This window comes from Mesoplodon mirus (genome assembly GCF_964341445.2).
Source record: "Mesoplodon mirus genome assembly, chromosome: 9".
NCBI lineage: Eukaryota > Metazoa > Chordata > Mammalia > Artiodactyla > Ziphiidae > Mesoplodon > Mesoplodon mirus.
In genome coordinates, this window is record NC_138985.1 from 39,196,785 (window position 1) to 39,219,094 (window position 22,310).

Genomic DNA, 22,310 nt, shown 5'->3' on the forward strand with positions numbered 1-22,310 from the left:
TTGGGGGATACCGAGTCCACCATCTCCCCAGACTGCCAGCATTCTGATTAAAAGTAACTTTCCTTTCTACCAACCTTTGCAAGTGTTGATTTTTTTTAAGCGGCGAGCAGCAGCCAGACTTGATTCGGTAACAGAGTCAGCAAAAGGGAATCCACACATAATTCTCTAGATAGTGTTTTTGGGAATAGTGTCCAGTTCTGTATCTACTACTGTTTGTTCTCTGTTAATTGCAAAATAAACTAAAATAAAACCTTACTGCTTGGAAAGGATTCACCATCCTTTTTTTTTTTTTTATGTCACTATTTTTAATCACTTTGAAAACCATACTTCCAGACCTACTCACGGGTATTCTACTGAATAAGATGGCTAAACAAGATGCTGCAGGAGAACAGTAAAGGAAGAATAGAAACAAAAGAGATGCCAGAGTCTACTAAGTAAATCATCAACCCCAGAATGAGCAAAAATTGCCAGTGAAGTTTCTCAACTCTGGAGTGTTGGTTGAAATAGAACAGGTTTTGTGGATTTTACTGCAAGGCAAAATTGTCAGAGTGCCATTTAACTGTCACAGGTAACAATTAAAAATACATAGGACAAATCTAAACTTATTTAAATGTTTTATATTCATGCAATAGTTTGAAGGAATGTCATATTTTTAAATTATGTTTCCTGAAATAAGGACATGACCATTTATGTAATTTAAATTAGTATGCCAGAAGATTTACCTAAAGTAGTAACAGTTCCAAAAACAAAATGTAACTGAGGTAATAACTGTGGCATTTTACATCACATTAAAAACAATCTTCCTTATTAGAGCACCAGATTAACAATATGCTCCTAAATTTTAAACTGAAACCATGGATATGGTTTCAAATGACATTTAACATGGATCTGCACAAGTACCAGAATCCTGCATATTGAAAATAACTCTGTCTGCGGGGGTTAACACACATGGAAATGCCCACATCTCACATACCTTTGCCCAAACAGCTGTAGAGAGTCCCAGGATAGGGCTGATGGCCATTATCACAAGGGTGAGCTTCCATCCTCTGAGAAACCCCACTATGAATCCTGCAAAAAACGTGGCTATTGCTTGAAAGAACATTCCAACCTTGTCACCAATTCCTTCACTGATTTTGGAGATGTCACTAAAAAAGATCACACCTAAGTGGTTACAGGCAGGAGGTCTTCAGTCAGAAAGGTGAAGCAGACATCTAACAAACACAGAGACAGGCAACACTCGTTCAGACTCCTGCAAGCCTCTTTCACAGTCTTAGCCTCTTGAGTGACATTTTTCCCCACCTAAATACCGTACAAAGGAAGAAATTCAGGATTAGTTCATGCTCCTAAGAAGTTAATATCATTAAAAGTTGATGCTATTCAATTAGTTAATCCTGTTAGAGAAACATTAGCATTTTGAACGTATGAGTCAATCTGTTTCAAAGCAGGAGATAGGAAGGGCATTGCAACAGGAATAGGGAAGGGCTCCTTGCTTCTACCCTTGATGATATTTTCAACCCACTCTATTCTCAATACAGCAGCCAGTGTGATCCTTTGAAAATGGAAATCTGAACATGCTACTCCTCAGATCAAAAATGCCCAGTGGCGGGCTTAAAAAAAACGCCCAGTGGCAAAGCTGAGGCCAGCCAGGCCCTACATGCTCTGATCTTCCCTCCTCTTGGACCTCATATGCTCACTACCCTCTTGCCAGGACCTCCAGTCAGAAAAAGCTTATCATCTATGTCCCCCTGCTGGAATGTAAGCAACAAGAGGATGGAGACCTTTTTTGTTTGTTTGTTTGTTTATTTGTTTGTTTTTTGCATTACGAGGGCCTCTCACTGTTGTGGCCTCTCCCATTGCGGAGCACAGGCTCCGGAAGCGCAGGCTCAGCAGCCATGGCTCACGGGCCCAGCCGCTCTGCGGCATGTGGGATCTTCCCGGACCGGGACACGAACCCGTGTCCCCTACATTGGCAGGCGGACTCTCAACCACTGCGCCACCAGGGAAGCCATAGGATGCAGATCTTTGTCTCATTCATTGGTATATCACAAACATCTAGAACACTGTTTGGCACATAATAGGCCCTCAAATATTTGTTGAATAAGTGAAGAGTCAACAAGTACTAAGACAAATCTCTTTGTGAATTCATTCAATCATTGATTCACTCATTCATCCATCTTGAGGGTCATCTTAATATCTGTCAGGCCTGTGATAAATATCTGTTTAACTACATGAGAGATAAACAAGTAAAGGATGTAAGCTCATTCCTCAAATACGCCTACTACATAACTAAGGCAAAAAAAGCTAACAGATAAGGAAAATACACTGCAGCATAGGCTGTAATTGCTAAAGACGGCTATCAGATGATCTATTCCCAATATGCACCAAATGCTTAATCTAGGAAAAAAAAATATTTTCATTTAAAATCTTCCTTTGACAAATTTTCACATACTTAGCAGTTAATTTCTATATGAAAGTGTGGTGTTAACAATATACTTACTCTGTTAGCCGAGTATTGAGTTCAGTGGTGTCATTGATGTCAAACCAGCCTATTTCCTGTCGTAGAATAGCATGAAAAAACTCTTGCCTAATTTTCTTAATCTGTCGGCCAGCTGCCAAAGTCCAAAATGAAACTTGAATATAGGCAGCAACAAGAACTCCAGCACCTAATCCGGAATAATAGTATGCATACCTGGAAAATAATTCAAAAGTTTCTTTTAAATATAGTCTTTATCTCTTTGGGGAGAAATATTCAGAACTGGGAATTAGTAAATTTACAGACAGATCGCAAAGACCGTGTAGGACATTGTAACAAACACATTAATTTTTTTCTCTTTTCTTAAATTATAAGAGGATAAGGCTTCCCTGGTGGCGCAGTGGTTGAGAGTCCGCCTGCCGATTCAGGGGACGCGGGTTCGTGCCCCGGTCCGGGAAGATCCCACATGCCGCGGAGCGGCTGGGCCCGTGAGCCATGGCCACTGAGCCTGCGCGTCCGGAGCCTGTGCTCCGCAACGGGAGAGGCCACAGCAGTGAGAGGCCCGGGTACCGCAAAAAAAAAAAAAAAAAAAAATTATAAGAGGATAATGGCAAATCTATCCACTTGAATTATCAGGCAAAGGTAAAATAAATTTTTGTGGTTAACTGCAAAAATATAATGGTGTTCATGAACCATTTTTAAACTGATATTGACATTTTTAAACACAATTTGACTCTTTCACAATTCATATTCTAGACTTGCATATCTTACTGTACTTAAAAAGTGCACCACGTTGCAAATACAGGACTAAACAGACTGAGCATGCAAAATGGTTCTTAGTATAAGTTTTCCCATATTGTTTACACAAAGGACAAAAAACCCTCTTCCTAATTGGCAGAAGTTGAAAGGTGTTTTAAAGATAGAACGCGAGGTGCCCTGGTGGCACAGTGGTTGAGAGTCCGCCTGCTGATGTAGGGGACACAGGTTCATGCCCCGGTCCGGGAAGATCCCACATGCCATGGAGCGGCTGGGCCCGTGAGCCATGGCCGCTGAGCCTGCGCGTCCGGAGCCTGTGCTCCGCAACCGGAGAGGCCGCAACGGTGAGAGGCCCATGTACCACAAAAAAAAAAAAAAAAAAAAAAGATAGAAAGCTAAATTGTCATGAATTCAAACCAATTTGGAGTTAAGTCTTAACTAAATTAGAGGAAAGTTAGTATTTTTATTTTTTTAAATTTAATTAATTTATTTTTATTTTTTTGGGCACGCCCTGCAGCATGTGGCATCTTAGTTCCTCTACCAGGGATGGAAATTGTGCCCCCTGCATTGGAAGTGCAGAGTCTTAACCACAGGACCATGAGGGAAGTCCCCAAAGTTACTAGCTTTAAAAGTAATAAATTCAATTTCAATACTCTCAAATATATTTTCTACATCATTTTACAAACTGTTTCCAGATAGAAGCCTTTCAGGCCTGCTATGGCAAACAGACAGTACTCATTTACGTCAGCAGCATTAATTGATAAGGAAACATACAAACGTTATGTGACAAGCTTTTGGGATTTCTACGAAGAAGGCTGAATGAGGGGAAAAACGCCATAAATGACATTACTGGATCAACGGACCAAATTGGAATACAGATGGTAGACTGGATTAAAGTATTGTATCAATATTAAATGTACTGAGGTTGATAACTGTACTATGGTTGTAAAGAGAATGTCCTATTCTTAGGAACCATGCTGAAGAATTTATGAGTAAAGGGTCATACTCTGCGCAGCTTATTTAAATGGCAGGGGAGGGGGAATAAATGAAAACAATAGGTTAAAGAGTCTAACAAAAGGTAAAGCGTATATAGGGACTCTTCGTACATTCTTAAAACTATTCGTAAGTTTGAAATTATTTTCAAATAAAATGTTTTTAAAAGTACACCATAAAGAAGTACATATGTATATATACATATATTAGCCAATTACCTAGTCATTTCTTCTTCCAGAATTCTGGCTGGATTTAGCATTAACAAGGAAAAATTCACTAAATAAAAACAAAACAAAACAAAAATAAGACATTTTTGAAAGGCACTGCCAGGCTTTAAAAATCTTTTTTCTCTTTCCTTTTCACTCTCAAGTCACTCTTTTCATTTGACTCATGTAAAGGGCCCAAGGGTTTAGGTGCATTTAGGGTCCAGTTGGGGGAAGTTAAGCCCTCCCATGTTCAGTCCCCTTCCTAGAGGTCTTGGGCCTTTAAGCAAAGCAGCTTCCTAAGGCAGCAGAGAGGAGCTGATGAAGGGCATACAGAAGGCAGAGGAGGAAAAAAGAAATGGTCCACATAGAAAACACAAGATTTAAGGGGCACTTTTTTTCTTAGAGGCGCAAAGCACTTTCCAGATACTTGCTTCTTTTGATTTTACTTTACTATATGTGTGTGTGTTTCCCTTACATGCTTCCTCACGACGTAAGTAATAGAAAGGCTGAATTACATTCATTGCAAAGGAAGAAAAGTTAAAGAAAAGAAAGATAGCTGAGTTGCTCAAAGACAAGTCAGTGGGTCACTGGCAATCAGTCACCATCCTGCATTCCCTGTCCTGGTTATCAGCAGTCCTGTATTTTGGTATTTTTAAAGCAGTATTAACTGGAAGGAAATTGTCTTTTAATTTGAACTAATTTGATAAAAATGTCCATGTGCCTTTTCTGGTTTACATGTTTTCGTAATAGCTAGGATTTATTGAGCATTTATTATATGCCAGGCATTGTTCTGAACACTTTACATGCATTACTTCGTTTAAGTTTCACAGCAACTCTGTGAGGTAGGACTATTTCATAAATTCCCATTTTACAGATGAAGAAACTGAAGCACAAGGAGATAAAGTAACTTACCCAAAGTCACACAGCTAGCAAGTAGGCTGAGAGTCCTAACACTATACCATACAGCTCCTGACACTATACTACAGTGATTGATTCATGTGGTAATGACTTATTTTCACTTTTTCAAAAACACAAAGTGAAAAAAATAAAAAGAAAGCAGCCCACATCTATTGCATTCACAAAATAATAGGATAAAATGTCACCACAGCATTGATGAGAAAACACACCAGGGTAGGCATTTCCCATTTACCATGATGCTAGGAGAGAAACTAGTCTTTGTTCTAGACTTAGATCATGTTTTCTGGGTGCTGTGTTATCATTCTTATCTTCCTCCAAAGGAAAATAAGGTAGAAATTTATTTCAGGCATGTGGCCCTGACGGTGGCATAATTTTTCCCTCAGGATTGTTCTTTCTACGGATGTTCATAGTGAAGTGTTTCTGCTAGCTCTTTATCAGTTACTAGATCCTTGAGGAATCAGACCGTGTTTTACTTCTGTTCTTAGCCGTTCAGTTTTGCATGCTCATTTCCTTCCTGAGTTCATAAATCTGACACCTTTGATATGCCACATTGGAACCGTGTTTCGAATTAGAGGCAGACAAGCTATCCTAAAGCTGTGGTATTTATAGAAACCATTGTTCAAAACCACAGGAAACCTGCAGATATATGTGTACCTGGCTATTTTTTCCCCCTGAATGTAGAAATCAGGTGAAATCCTAAAATGAGTTTTACTCTCCTCCAACACCAATATTACAACTCAGATTGACCCTCCCTCCTAGGATATAAGAATCTACAAACATTCCAAGTTTGACCTGCTCCTTTCTCAGAGTCCCAGGCCAAGAATGGCAATCTAATTCTGGGTTAGTAACTGTAGGAGCCCCAAAAGCCCTCAGGAAACCAAGAGTTTCTGCTGCCTGACGACAAAGGTGAGGCAAACATGTGTTGACGTCTCATTCCTGGAAGAGTCATGGAACGAAATCTGGAATTCTAGACCTGGAAATCTCATGGAATTAGTTCTGGAAAAGGCCTCGACCTGGTCTTCTCTGATGCAACCTATTAGGCTTCAGTCTCCTAAACAGTCTTTAAGTAGTTATGTGGCTGAATGCTTCGCAATGCTGTCTGCCTGTTAGAATCCCGTGGGGAGTGTGAAAAAATGTAGATGCCCAGGCTCCATCCAAGACCAGCTGAATCAGAACCTCTGGCTGAGTCTAGATCATAATTCTAAAAAGTGTCCCCAACTGATTCTAATGCTCCAGGATGGAGAACTCCTACTCTAGTCCGCCTGAAGGCCTCCCATAATGAGGAAATGGGGAATTCTAGAAGCCGCCTATTCATTTTAGAGAGCTCCCATATAATTCATCCATTTTATAGATGGAGAAACAGAATCTTAGAGTGGTTGTTTCATTTCCAAGTTCTTACAGCTAGTTTTCCCCCAATATTTATGCTCCAGACACTTGACATAAATTGTCTCATTGAATTCTATCAGTAAGTCTACCTTTCAAAGGTGAGAACAGTAGGGGTTATAGAGGTTAAGTAATTTGCCCAAAGTCATAAGCTGGTAGGGGCCTAAATAATAAATGGATACCTTAAGGATTACATGGGGAGACATTACATAAGGTCACTTTGAGTCTCAAAGTAAATCAATGTCTGCCTTCCTTGATTCTGCCCAGGACTTCTTTTATTATATAGAAACACTCAGCACAGGACAGAGTTGGTGCATGTTCAGGCAGCTTTGGCAGTGTGGGTAATTAACTAAGGTAACTGGGGCTCAAAACTGCCTTTTCCTCTCATCTATGTGGCAATGCAAGGGCACGCAGGGTATATTGATTTCTCCACAGAATCTCCTACATTATTACAGTCACGTAGACCTGGCATAAAATATCAGGTTCCTAATACTCTGCAGAAAAACTGTTTCCTATGACTTCATTCTTAAGGTTTGGATGAGGAATGTTTTATGCATAGTTTCTGTGCAATTGAGTCATTGTGAGGGAACAACCTTGTCACGGAACCTTTATTCTGTTGACAAGGATGGGCTCTGTTCACAGTAAGTCACCGTCAGGCCCTCTTGTAATTAAACCTTTTTTTCTTCTAACATTCCCTTCTCATTTGGCTCCCATTTAGTCTAGCTGGCCAAGAATCCAGCGATTCTAAAGAATAGACTCTAAATAAACATCATCTCTATGAGATGAGCTAGCGAACTCAGCCAAGTACAGCTGAATACTCTATCTACTCTCAATCCCCAGGATTTTTGCTAAACTCTACAAATGTAAACATACCAATGAGCTCTCTGAGTATGAAATATAACAACTTCATCTTCTCCAAAGAGGCACGGGAATATTATTTGTACACACTACTAAAGAGTGGACATTGGAATTAATAACATTTGAGGGACTTCCCATTCCAAACCCTCCAAGACAGCTAATATGCCTAATGACAAATGTGGCTGTAGAGGACCAAGTGTCATTTAATTTGGAGGCCACTGAAACTAAGTTGGCAACTCGGGTGAGTTTATCACTCCAGCTATTACAGGTCTGTAAGTGACTTGCTCGTGCCAGTCCCCAGAGAGACCTTGAATTTAGCCCTGGGCACAGTACATGGCACCTGTCTGCCATTCCAGCTTCAAAGCGATACGGTTGCATAATTAGAAACACAGAAAAGATAAGCAAACTGTTCCAAATAAGAAAGTTGTGGAATTACTCTGGTGTTAGCAAAACCAAAAATAGGACGAATAAAACCGAACCAAATGCCAACTCTCCTGTGATAAGAGCACTGCATCAGATTTTTAAAAAAATTTAATTGTGATAATATACACAAAACCATCTTAACCATTTTAAGTGTATAGTTAAGTAGTATTAAATATATTCATGCTGTTGTACAATCAATCTCCAGAAATTTTTCATCTTCCCCCAACTGAAACTATGCCCATTAAAACAACTCCCCATTTTCTCCTCCCCCAAGCCTGCTACCACTATCTTACTTTCTGTTTCTGTGAATTTGGCTACTATAGACACCTCATATAAGTGGAATAATACAATAATTGTCTTTTTGTGACAGGCTTTTTTCACTTAGCATAATGTCCTCAAGGTTCAACCATGTGGTAGCAGGTGTCCGAACTTCCTTATTAAGGCTGAATAATATTCCCTTGTATGTATATAACACATTTTGTTTATCCACTCATTCGTTAATCTGATTTTTTAAAATCCTGAGTTGAAACCAATTTTTTATTGATGCGTTCGAATATAGGCATCATCCTACTGTATGTGTGTGTGTGTGTCTTATAGATCTATAGATCTTATAAGAAGTAAAAGGAAAACAAATAGAAAATTCCTCATTTCCTTGAAGGCTTTTTAAACTATCCTATCGTACTCCAATTTTACCTTTATGGTGTTTGTGTTGAAGTTTTGGCCACTGGTCAAGAACAAGTCATCCATTTAAAACATTCCCAAACATATTTTTTTAAAGGAGAAAGTTATTTACATTGGCAGTATAACGTATATGGTCATGAGCACGGCTGGGATAGCAGAAAGACCTGGGTTTGAATTCTGCCCTAATACTGTATAATTTGGACAAGCCTCGGTGTCTTCATGTGTCACAGAAAATATTACCTACTCTGTGGGACGGTTCTTGTGAGGCTTAAGTGAAATAAGACCTATAGCACATGGTACACACAACAAAAGGTTACCATTATTTGTGTTATTTTTATTATAAAGAGGTTCTTCTCAGAGACAGTAGTACTGGAGAGGAAATAAACTATTGTTGTAGGAGATTGATTTAACTTTTGAAGGATGCTTTCACTAGACTTCTAAAAGGCAGTAATATTCATCAATATTTATGTAAAGTACAGCTTTTTTTCCTGTTGTATAAATTAAGCAATCATGTTCTCTTAGGTAATTACAATTCAGCCCTACAATGCTAACCAAATATGTAGTTCTCAATCCGTGAACACTGAAAACTCTTACTGAGTGTCATCTAAATTACAGAGTCCACTTTTTCTCAGATATCTTTACTATGAAAGCTGCCTTTCCTTTATCAGTTGTTTTCCTTCTATTCCACCATCTGTGTGCCAGTAAAGCTTCACTCGGTCTTCTCCAGCCTAGTGCTCACAGGTCTCTTGGGAGGAACTGAGCTATCATGCTTCATAGAAAGCATGAACATCTTCCTTTTTATGTTAAATCTGGCTAATATGAAAATAACTTTGTCCATTGAAACCACACTCCAATGCTGTTGACACTGCCTCTCACACAGATGACATTAACGTATGGGACTCCTTTGGCTCTTCAGTAATTATAGTCCTTTGAGTGAGTTTCAAAGCACATGATTCTCACATTGAGTCCATTCAGTCTTTAGCATTCTATCAAGTAACAGTCAACCTCGTTGATCCAAAACTTAGAGACAGAAAGTGGGCTTAATTTTAGCAAAAAGGATGGGGGGAGATAAAAAAACAAAACCAGAAACAGACCTACAAGCTGAGCATAGCTAAGAAGTACCACCACGCAAACTGATGTATTCTGAAGCTCATCAGTAATCACTAATGGGATGGACACTGCACAGACATACTCTGTTATAGTTCGTTCCACCATCCTCACGTAGACTGACTTCCTTCCTTTATTTAAATGCAAAACTTTCTGGAGATGGGTATTTCCTTATTCTATATTTAAAATCAAATAGCATACACCTATTGGTTGAAATTTAAATGAGTATTTGAGGAAGTTTTCTGAGAATGTTACAACCCCTTCTGTGATATCTGGAGTCACTCAGATGTCCGAACCATGAAGCAAGCAGATGATGAACAGAAAAATCAATTTCTATTCTTCCACTCAGTTAAACATATATATATATAATACATATATATTTTTTAAATAGAGAAATGCTTACCTGGAAAGGAGAAGTTTCCTCCAATATTAACAAATCTGTCAGTCATTTCTCCAAATACTATCATCATGAGGGGGAGACCTGACCCATGAGTTATGGCCATGATAGTGCCAAAGGACATAAATAATTTATCCTGCCAATCAGAATATCGAAACTAAAAAAGAAAAAAGAAAAGATAAGAATACGTAGCTTGTGTAACAGGATTTCTCTTTTTTCACAATGATATGTTCTTCAGATTTTTATTTAATGTCATTACTTTTGTAACGGTTGCAAATAAAGGTATTAGGGAAGAAAGAATTTCAATCCAATCACTGACAGATTAATTTCATGATTCTATTTATTTTGGATTCTGTGAGGAAATAAATCTAACTCCATTTAATCACTACCTTATTTGGATAAGTGCAATATAATCAGAAGGGACGAAGGTTTGGTTCCATTAAGAAATATTGTTTGGGGGCTTCCCTGGTGGCGCAGTGGTTGAGAGTCTGCCTGCCGATGCAGGGGACACGGGTTTGTGCCCCAGTCCGGGAAGATCCCACATGCCACGGAGCGGCTGGGCCCGTGAGCCATGGCCCCTGAGCCTGCGCGTCCGGAGCCTGTGCTCCGCAACGGGAGAGGCCACAACAGTGAGAGGCCCGTGTATCGAGAAAAAAAAAAAAAAAAGAAATATTGTTTGATTTTCCAGAGCTCCTGAGGTAGTGAATTAAGAGCAGCTAGGGGTAGACATCATTTACATACACACACATAACATGTCCTTTAAAAAGACATTCAGGGCTTCCCCGGTGGCATAGTGGTTAAGAATCTGCCTGCCAATGTCGGGGACATGGGTTCAAGCCCTGGTCTGGGAAGATCCCACATGCCACGGAGCAACTAAGCCCATGCGCCACAACTACTGAGCCCACGTGCCACAACTACTGAAGCCCGTGCTCTGCAACAAGGGAAGCCACCACACTGAGAAGCCCGCGCACTGCAACAAAGAGTAGCCCCTGCTCACCGCACCTAGAGAAAGCCCGTGCGCAGCAACGAAGACCCAACGCAGCCAAAAATAAATTAAAAAAATTTAAAAAGAAAGACATGCAGAATAGTTCAAAGGGAGAATTATAAAGGGGTTGGGGGGAACAGATCCTCTGGGTTTTGACGATAAGATCCGTTTAAGAGGTTTAAGTTAGATTTTAGAAGGCAGCTCCACAGTGAAGTGCAACAAACATTAAGGAATGCCTGAGTGTGTGCTTTAGGGAAGTCTTGCTCATGGAGATGACGCTCATTGTAGAATCTTGAAAGGTAAGGGGGAATTAGCTGAAGAAGAAATGGGGAGTGCAGAGGAAGTGGAGGATGTTGAGGCTTAGAACAGCAGGGGAACTAGAAACCACACGAGCGCTCAGGTGACTCCACACAGTGGAATTCCTGAGTGCACAGTACAAAGCGAGGAAGACGATACTAGAGAAAGGTCTAAAAGGCCTGGTGGGCCATACCAACAATCTTGGACTTAGTACCACCTATAGAGGAGAGGGGTGATACCAGTTGTTACAGTGAAGTGCACAACACCCAAGAACTAACCAGCCAATCAGTGTCATAATACTCCAAAACACTTTGTCCCCCGCCATCTTTGTTAGTCCTCTCCAATTTCTCACTTTTTCTCACCATTTCCGATTGACTGAACTATGGCTCTCTCTTTGTTCTTCTTTCCTCCTCTGCCTTCTGGACTACATCTTCCGTCTATAAGTTTTCCATTTCTATACCTTCCTCTCTCTCCCTTGCATCTTTCTTGTCTATTTAACCTTTCCTTCTGCCCATTTCCCTCACCCCACCCCCTTTGGGGGACAAGGATCAGTAATCAGGAGAATGGATGATGAGGCAGGCTTGGTGGAGTGGGATCCCTGAGAGTGCAGGCTGAGTCAGACGGGGTCACTATGCAGGGGCACCCTGAGGTCAAAAGCACAAGGTGGGGAGTGAGGGGTGTGTGTGCAAACTGTTCTCAAAGAGTTCCAAGGGTTCAGTCTGGGAGACCACATTCCATCATCAAGCATGTAGGGCAAGCAAGAGTGCTGAAAGAGACAAAGGGTCAGAAGCCAGGTGGGGCCTGGAATGGAACAAGGGGAGCAGGTAAAGTCAAGGACAAGTGGGGAAGGGCCCCTAAAACTGCTACAAAAGGGACCAGTGTCCCCAAGGTCCATTTTATGGCTCCTGGGGAAGGGAGATAGAGCACCCGGGTCTATGGGCCACAGTTCAAGCACAGGAGCAGGTTGTCATATAACGTTCCTTTAGTGAACATTTATGTGAAACTGAGGAATGTTTTAAGTGCTTTTCATGGTACATCTGAAACTCATATCATGTAATATGTTAATTGTACCTCAATTTTAAAAGTTTTTCATATTAATTAAATAAAACTTTGTCCCCAAGCTTCAATTTAAAACTCCATGAATTTCACAGCAATACACCCTAAGTAAACCTAGACCTGTTTTCAGTGATTTTTCAACAAAAGAACGCATTCTAACTCCTATTTAAAAACAGTTTCGTCCTGAACCTCTAGCAGAACAACAGCAAAAAAATCTATGCAGAAGGTGAAAAAGATTACACTTAAATTTAACTTAAGGTTAAACTTTTAGATTCAAATGATTGTTTCTACTTTAAGGTTAGTGACATTTTGTTTTCTCTAGGAGGCAGATTTAAAACTTGTGCACTGGATTTCCCTGGTGGCACAGTGGTTAAGAATCTGCCTGCCAATGCAGGGGACACAGGAAGATCCCACATGCCGCAGGGCAACTAAGCCTGTGCACCACAACTACTGAGCCTGCGCTCTAGAGCCCGCGAGTCACAAGTACTGAAGCTCACGCGCCTAGAGCCTGTGCTCCACAACAAGAGAAGCCACCCCAATGAAGAGTAAGTAGCCCCCACTCGCAGCAACTAGAGAAAGCCCATGCGCAGCAACGAAGATCCAACGCAGCCAAAAATAAATAAAAATAAATGAATAAATAAATAAAAATAAAACCTATGCATTAAAACCAGATTTAGTTTCACAGACAATTTATTCTCTAAAGTACTAAATTGAAAAAATGTTACCCTTACTGAGACTTTTAAACAAAAACATCACAAGCGTAAGGGAGAAGAGAATGAACAGGGGCTTTATGGCGACATGAGATGAATGCAGCAATGCTCCAGAGTGTGGACGTTTTGGTGTCCTCTCATCCTTTCCTTAATAAGTTGGAGGTTTCAGCTGACATGCCGCTTAATACCAACATCTCTGCTGTCAAAAAATGGCCGTCATAGTTTGAAACACATCATATTCACCAACAGTGGGCAAACACTTTCATGGGTCCCCTCTCTAAGACATATTACAAATGAAAAACAGATTCGACTTCTTCCAAAAGTATGCTGGCTTGCCTTGGACCAGCAGAAAACCACTGAGACTTGTTGTAAACATATCTGAGTCCGTAATAGTAGCTCCATATTTAATCAATTTTCCTGGAAGCCAACGTGAACATAATAAATTTCTTAATCATTTACAATTTTCTGTAGTTAACAATCTCTTTATATGCAAGCTTATTTTAAACTAAATTTGGGTTTTATTGTGAAACAAGTGCTGAGATGCATTTTCCTGAAATTGGTTGGTTTGTATGCTGCTACGAACACAAGTCCTATTTTCGATTTCCCAGTACACCAGTTAGCGCGGCTCTCACGGCCAGGCTATCCCTACCTCTTTTATCATCCATATTGAGAATGTGGGCCATTAACTACGATGAGCCAATCCAGGACAGCACAGGTGCAGCAGGGAAAACCTATTGCTGCCGGTAGACAGTCTTAAACCACTGCTATAACTATGGATCCAAGACATCAAATTTAAATGAAGGCAGGAATTATTCATATTTAATATTTCACAGCTTACCAATGTTAACGGTCCAATCAAATTTACTTTCTTCGTTTTCTCCTTATCTTGTTTGCTGTAAAAAAATATAATTGACTGAATTTAAGAACTGTTACAAAATATTTCAACTGAATATAAATTTGAGTAGTTATCATATTCAATATTATATATATATTTAACATCTTTATTGGAGTATAATTGCTTTACAATGTTGTGTTACTTTCTGCTGTATAACAAAGTGAATCAGCTGTATGTATACATATATCCCCATATCTCCTCCCTCTTGCATCTCCCTCCCACCCTCCCTATCCCACCCCTCTAGGTGGTCACAAAGCACCGAGCTGATCTCCCTGTGCTATGCTGCTGCTTCCCGCTAGCTATCTGTTTTACATCTGGTAGTGTATATATGTCAGTGCTACTCTATTACTTTGTCCCAGCCTCCTCTCCCCCCCTGCCCCCATGTCTTCAAGTCCATTCTCTACATCTGCACCTTTACTCCTGTCCTGCCCCTACGTTCATCAGAACCATTTTTTTTTAAGATTCCATATATATGCGTTAGCATATAGTATTTGTTTTTCTCTTTCTGACTTACTTCACTCTATAGGACAGACTCTAGGTCCACCCACCTCACTACAAATAACTCAATTTTGTTTCTTTTTATGGCCGAGTAATATTCCATTGTATATATGTGCCACATCTTCTTTATCCATTCATCTGTCAATGGACACTTAGGTTGCTTCCATGTCCTGGCTATTGTAAATAGTGCGGCAGTGAACATTGTGGTACATGTCTCTCTTTGAATTATGGTTTTCTCAGGGTATCAACATTATACTTTCAAATATAAAATAGTGATGTCCACAAATTGTCGAAATTATCCAGTTTCAACTGCAAGGCAATCACCAAGTGCAAAGGCAACCATCCAAGTTACTATAGGAATCTCTGGATAACCAGGAGATGGTCACCTGTCTTGCAGAGCTCACGCCCAGAGGGAAAATGACTATGTTAACAATGTCCTCCAGACCAATTAATCCTTCACTTGCTAAAATCATACATATTGATCTAAAATTAGTAAAGGCCAGGACTTCCCTGGTGGCGCAGTGGTTAAGAATCTGCCTGCCAACGCAGGGGACACGGGTTTGAGCCCTGGTCACGAAAGATCCCACATGACGCGGAGCAACTAAGCCCGTGCACCACAACTACTGAGCCTGAGCTCTAGAGCCCGCGAGCCACAACTACTGAAGCCCGTGTGCCACAACTATTGAAGCCCACGCACCTAGAGCCCATGCTCCGCAACAAGAGAAGCCACCGCGATGAGAAGCCTGCACACCGCAACGAAGAATAGCCTCTGCTCGCCGCAACTAAAGAAAGCCCGCGCGCAGCAACGAAGACCCAACGCAGCCAAAAATAAATAAAATTAAATTTAAAAATTTATATTAAATAAATACATAATAAAAAAATTAGTAAAGGCCACCCTTCCGAATGATTACAGGGAGTGGTGTCAGGAAATCCTGTCAACCCTGCATTCAAAATACATCTAGAATTCAACCACTGCTCACCAATTTTATGGCTATCCCAATAGCCAGGAGAACTCCCGCCTTGTTTCTCCACTTCCACTTATGCCCACTTTAGTCTTTCCTCAACACAGCAGTCAGTCATCATTTAAAAACTCAAGTCACGTGGTTGCCAAGGGTTGTGGGGAGAGGGATGGATTGGGAGTTTGCGGTTAGCAGACGCCAACTATTACATATAGGATGGATAAACCACAAGGTCCTACTGTAGGGCACAGGGAACTGTATTCAATATCCTGTGATAAACCATAATGGAAAAGAATAAAAAAAGAATGCATATATATGCATAACTGAATCACTTTGCTGTACAGCAGAAATTAACACAACATTGTAAATCAACTAGACTTCCATAACGCAGATTTTTAAAAAACTCTCAATTCGTATCATGCTACTTGTCTGCTCAAAGACTTACAATGGCTTCCACTTTTCTCAGAGTAAAAGCCAAATCCTTACACTCGCCTCTAGGGCCCCACATGATGTTTCCTTGTCACCTCTCTGACCACAGGGCCCACTCCCACTGCTGCTTGCTCCGCTCCAGCCACCCTGGTGTCTCTGTTGTCGCTGCTCTGTGAACATTCCAGACATGCTCCCATCGCAGGGCCTTTACTACCTCTGCCAGGAATGGTCTCCCTCACATGCTACACGCCTCTCTCATTTCTTTCAAGTTCTTGCTCAGACACTGCCTTCTCAATAAGACCGCCCTTAACCACCCTACTTAAAACTGCAAGCGACTTCCTTTTTGCACTCCTGATTTCTTTAGCCTTGATTAATGCTTTTCCATAGCATTCATTACCTTCTAACATTTGCTGTAGTTTACACATTCAGCATATGTATTATTTATATCTATCTTCCATACAATAAATGCAAACTCTAGGAGAGCTGACTTTTTTTTTAAACCTAAGATGCATTTATTTAGCTTAAATGTCCAGGTAGGTGACAAAGTTTTACTCATAGGACTCGATCCCAAATTATCTAGAACATTCACTAAAATCAAAGGACAGACATCTGCAATGAAATACGTTCAAAAGAATGTGCCATAGGCAATAACAGCATGATTGGAACAAGCATGTAACTAACTCTCAATTTGCCCTAGATAACTGAAGTGAGCTGAACTTCCTTTAATGTATAAGCTTTAGTCTGCTTTTTATAAAAATTTGTCTTGGGCTTCCCTGGTGGTGCAGTGGTTGAGGGTCTGCCTGCCAATGCAGGGGACACGAGTTCGTGCCCCAGTCCGGGAGGATCCCGCATGCCATGGAGCGGCTGGGCCCGTGAGCCATGGCCGCTGGGCCTGCGCGTCCGGAGCTTGTGCTCCGCAACAGGAGAGGCCACAGCAGTGAGAGGCCTGCGTACCGCAAAAAAAAAAAAAAAAAAAAAAAAAAAATTTGTCTCCTTACACTTAATTTCATAATCTTACAGTTTCAACTTATTCTTAGCTTTTTGTATTTCTCTTTTGAACTGTCTTCTTTCCAACACGAGGCCGTGAGCTCCACTTCTGAGACCTTCCTCGGGTTCTGCATCTTTTGCAGGAAAACCCCCTCTGCACACTCATCAGATGTTCAGCCAGTGCAATACCTAAATAGCCCTCTTCCAGAAAATGCCATCTATTTATAGATTCACAGTCAATCCCAGTCTAAACTGTCAGCTGACGAAACCCACATTTTTCTAGTAGAAATAATATCAATTATTTTCTAGCAGAAATAACACCAATTTTATGTGGCACGCCAAATTGTCTATGAATGAATACCATGGTACGTAGAAGGAATAAGGCAAGATCACTGTATGAAAACGTTAACAGACAAACATAATGCCTCCGTTGAGCCACCAGATAGGCATGTTTTCCGTTGACTAATCAGGTCCCCTGCAGCTTGAGGACACACTACAGAACATGATAAAATTTGTCCCTCGGGGTGATCACTGGATGACACAGGTCAATTAGTTCTGGGTGGCTTGGCATGAACTCATAGAGACCACAGCCGCCTCATAAACTGAGGCTGAAGGCGAAAGTGATTCACTATTCCCACGGTGAAAGCGGGACAATGACACCATGGCATTGGCTGGTTTGCTCCTGCCCCTACTAAGGTCCGTGAAGTGTGGGCAGCAAGGGCCTTTGGGAACCCAAGAGCCATCACAGGAAGGAAGACGTTCAAGAAAGAGGTTTCCCCCTTGCATCGGAACAAACATTTCTTTGGAAGCACAGGTTAGGAAGAATGAGGCTGCTCCAGGGCCCCCTCCCCCCTTCACCACCCACAGGGGAGAAAGAGGGAACAGCCCGGCGCTGGGAGGAGGTGGGTGGGATGGGTAAAATGAGGAGGAAGAGGAATAACGAGGGCGAGGAAGGAGGTTTCTGCTTCCCTACGCTTGTTTCAAAAGCACAGCCATCAACGACAGATGGCTGTTGCTCTGCAAGCATAAAAGATCAAATTATGTTTATGAAAGACTCTTCGGAAAAGTTTTGAGTTACGTAACGCAAGGAATGTTATGCCACACATATTCATCGAATCACCCTGCACAAAGAGAAGCGGGCACTTTGAAACACATCCTCTTCTTCCTGAGCCTGTTGCAAAAGAAGCCTCAGTGACATTCCTTGGGTAAGGTCAGAACCTCAGACAAGACTCTACGGAAGCTCCAGAACAAAGGCCAAAGGCATCATCAGATTTTCTCAACTTCTCCCCTCAGCCAGATTTGGCCCTGCTGATCCACGTGTCGCAGGGAAGCGGCGGCTGCGGGTTATGTACCTGTTGCTGCTGCCACGTTCAAATTCGTCCTCCGTTTTCTGGGGGATCCGGACTGTTGCGAGCCTTCCCGCCTCTAGATCCATCTCAGCCTAGGGAGAAACCACAGTCTCAGGTCCAAGAACACCCACCCACTGCGGGGAGGTCGACCAGCCTCCTCGCAGACCCTGCCCGAGGGATCGGGACCGGCTGACAGCTCGCGGGGCCCGGGGACGCCGCGTGGACGTCGCGCTGCCGCCGCCCGGAGCCCACTGTCCCCGGAGTCCCCCGGTCGGAGCCGGCGCGCCCAAGCTCCCCTCACCTGGGACCTCGCGCGTCTCTGGCCGACCTGCTGGGCGCACCAGGGCTGCGGCCGCGGGGCCTGGACTTTGTTCGCCGCGGCCTCGCCCCCGCCCACCCCCACGCGTTGGGCCGGGCGAGGGCCCCCGGGCCGCAGGAGCCGCTCCCGCCGCCCGCCCGGCTCACACGGCTGCGGGCCAAGCGCGGAGAAGGGCCCGGCACGCCGCCCTCGCCGCCGGAGGTGCCCCGCCGGCCGCCGCCCACCCGGGCGAGCAGCCAGCCCCGGGCCAGCTGCACCAGCTGCTGCTGATAAGCCCTCGACCAGCCCCGGGCCGCCGGGTGTTCCGAAAGCCTCGCCCGGCTGGCCACCCGAGCCCTCCAAAGTGACTGTCACACTCCCTCGGCGCTCAGTGTTCTTTTTAAACCCATGCGGGGAACAGTTTCTAGACGCTCACTAATCATGGGACACTCGAGGACCAAGAAAGACCCCTAGGCTCGCCTCCCGCTTCTGCATCCCCAGGTCTGGTCCCCGGGGCACCAAACCCAACCATCTCCAGGGAGGACGAGAGCTGGGCAGGGCCATCTGGAATCATCCCATTAAGCTTCTCTCTGTCGGTGCCCTCGTAATTCTTAGAGACACAGAACTTTAGGGCTGGAAGGGACTTTAGAGATCGTCTAATTCAAAACCCGCTTTTTTTTTTTTTTAACTTAAACAATAAGAAACTGATGCCCAGAGAGGTTAAGTCCCGCCTGAGGCTGCGTCCTCCAGACCAGGGTCCAGTCTCCAGTGTCCTCCTGTGGCATACTGCTCTGATCTTGGACTTCTCCCTGTGCTAAGTTATCTCTACACCTAGCGCCCACTTGAGTCCCCCCGTGTGGTTTTCTTGTCGCTTTTCACTGACCTCTCCGCACTCCTTTGCAAAGGAAGAATCTAAAACAGGGAGCAATATGTTATCATGGCTTTGAAGCCAGTGGGATTCGAACTCAGAGCTTCAAATCTTATTAGCTATGTGACCTTGGACGCATTCTCACTTGTCTAAACCTCAGTTTCCTCATATGTAACATAAAGATAAAACATCTCCTTTACCAGGTCACTGTGAGGAATAAATGAACTCAATGTAGAAGGAGCTAGTACTGAGCCTAAAACAGAACACACTCCATAAATATGGCTTTCCTTCCTCCCAAACAGGTAGCAGGATTACCTGCTGGTCCTTGCTGCTACTCTGTCTTAGTAACACAAAAGTCATCCATGGCTTTCTTGGGTTCCCAGAGAACCTTAAAGCAGAGCATCCTATAAGAGGTGGTGTTGTCGGCAGACCCTGGAATGAATCTCACCTCTACCACTTACTAGCTGTCTGGGCTTCGGCAGTTTATTTAATTCTTGATTCAGTCTCTGAAACCATAAAACAGGGGTGTTGTTAGGATTAGACATAATGTATGCAAAGTGCCTGGCATATAGGAGGTACCTTATAAATGATAACTAGCATTAATAGTTAAAAGATCAGAAGACTTTCGACAAAATTCAACACCCATTTATGATAAAAACCCTGCAGAAAGTAGGCATAGAAGGAACTTTCCTCAACATAATAAAGGCCATATATGACAAACCCACAGCCAGCATCGTCCTCAATGGTGAAAAACTGAAACCATTTCCACTAAGATCAGGAACAAGACAAGGTTGCCCACTTTCACCACTCTTATTCAACCTAGTTTTGGAAGTTTTAGCCACAGCAATCAGAGAAGAAAAGGAAATAAAAGGAATCCAAATTGGAAAAGAAGAAGTAAAGCTGTCACTATTTGCAGATGACATGATACTATACATAGAGAATCCTAAAGATGCTACCAGAAAACTACTAGAGTTAATCAATGAATTTGGTAAAGTTGCAGGATACAAAATTAATGCACAGAAATCTCTGGCATTCCTATATACTGATGATGAAAAATCTGAAAGTGAAATCAAGGAAACACTCCCATTTACCATTGCAACAAAAAGAATAAAATATCTAGGAATAAACCTACCTAAGGAGACAAAAGACCTGTATGCAGAAAATTATAAGACACTGATGAAAGAAATTAAAGATGATACAAATAGATGGAGAGATGTACCATGTTCTTGGATTGGAAGAATCAACATTGTGAAAATGACTCTACTACCCAAAGCAATCTACAGGTTCAATGCAATCCCTATCAAACTACCACTGGCATTTTTCACAGAACTAGAACAAAAACTTTCACAATTTGTATGGAAACACAAAAGACCCCGAATAGCCAAAGCAATCTTGAGAACGAAAAATGGAGCTGGAGGAATCAGGCTCCCCGACTTCAGACTATACTACAAAGCTACAGTAATCAAGACAGTATGGTACTGGCACAAAAACAGAAAGATAGATCAATGGAACAGGATAGAAAGCCCAGAGATAAACCCACGGACATATGGTCACCTTATCTTTGATAAAGGAGGCAGGAATGTACAGTGGAGAAAGGACAGTCTCTTCAATAAGTGGTGCTGGGAAAACTGGATAGGGACATGTAAAAGTATGAGATTAGATCACTCCCTAACACCATACACAAAAATAAGCTCAAAATGGATTAAAGACCTAAATGTAAGGCCAGACACTATAAAACTCTTAGAGGAAAACATAGGCAGAACACTCTATGACATAAATCACAGCAAGATCCTTTTTGACCCACCTCCTAGAGAAATGGAAATAAAGACAAAAATAAACACATGGGACCTAATGAAACTTAAAAGCTTTTGCACAGCAAAGGAAACCATAAACAAGACCAAAAGACAACCCTCAGAATGGGAGAAAATATTTGCAAATGAAGCAACTGACAAAGGATTAATCTCCAAAATTTATAAGCAGCTCATGCAGCTCAATAACAAAAAAACAAACAACCCAATCCAAAAATGGGCAGAAGACCTAAATAGACATTTCTCCACAGAAGATATACAGACTGCCAACAAACACATGAAAGGATGCTCAACATCTTTACTCATTAGAGAAATGCAAATCAAAACTACAATGAGATATCATCTCACACCAGTCAGAATGGCCATCATCAAAAAATCTAGAAACAATAAATGCTGGAGAGGGTGTGGAAAAAAGGGAACACTCTTGCACTGCTGGTGGGAATGTGAATTGGTACAGCCGCTATGGAGAACGGTATGGAGGTTCCTTAAAAAACTACAAATAGAACTACCATATGACCCAGCAATCCCACTACTGGGCATATACCCTGAGAAAACCATAATTCAAAAAGAGACATGTACCAAAATGTTCATAGCAGCCCTATTTACAATAGCCCGGAGATGGAAACAACCTAAGTGTCCATCATCGGATGAATGGATAAAGAAGATGTGGCACATATATACAATGGAATATTACTCAGCCATAAAAAGAAATGAAATTGAGCTATTTGTAATGAGGTGGATAGACCTAGAGTCTGTCATACAGAGTGAAGTAAGTCAGAAAGAGAAAGACAAATACTGTATGCTAACACATATATATGGAATTTAAGAAAAAAAAATGTCATGAAGAACATAGGGGTAAGACAGGAATAAAGACACAGACCTACTAGAGAATGGACTTGAGGATATGGGGAGGGGGAAGGGTAAGCTGTGACAAAGTGAAAGAGCGGCATGGACATATATACACTACCAAACGTGA

The 22,310-nt window shown here is 42.0% G+C and overlaps 1 protein-coding gene across 1 annotated transcript in view; it reads right to left on the bottom strand.

The window, feature by feature from the left end:
• Positions 1 to 19,908, bottom strand: part of ABCB4 (ATP binding cassette subfamily B member 4) — a 78,471-nt gene extending 58,563 nt beyond the window's left edge. The window contains exons 1-7 of the mRNA XM_082632742.1: positions 19,842 to 19,908; positions 18,364 to 18,452; positions 14,082 to 14,136; positions 10,202 to 10,352; positions 4,441 to 4,498; positions 2,498 to 2,689; positions 974 to 1,145 (exon numbers count right to left, since the gene is read on the bottom strand). Of these exons, the coding sequence (XP_082488868.1) occupies positions 974 to 1,145; positions 2,498 to 2,689; positions 4,441 to 4,498; positions 10,202 to 10,352; positions 14,082 to 14,136; positions 18,364 to 18,452; positions 19,842 to 19,886 (762 nt within the window). The 5' untranslated portion in view covers positions 19,887 to 19,908. The remainder of the gene's footprint in view (positions 1 to 973; positions 1,146 to 2,497; positions 2,690 to 4,440; positions 4,499 to 10,201; positions 10,353 to 14,081; positions 14,137 to 18,363; positions 18,453 to 19,841) is intronic.
• Between the last annotated feature and the right edge of the window lie 2,402 nt (positions 19,909 to 22,310).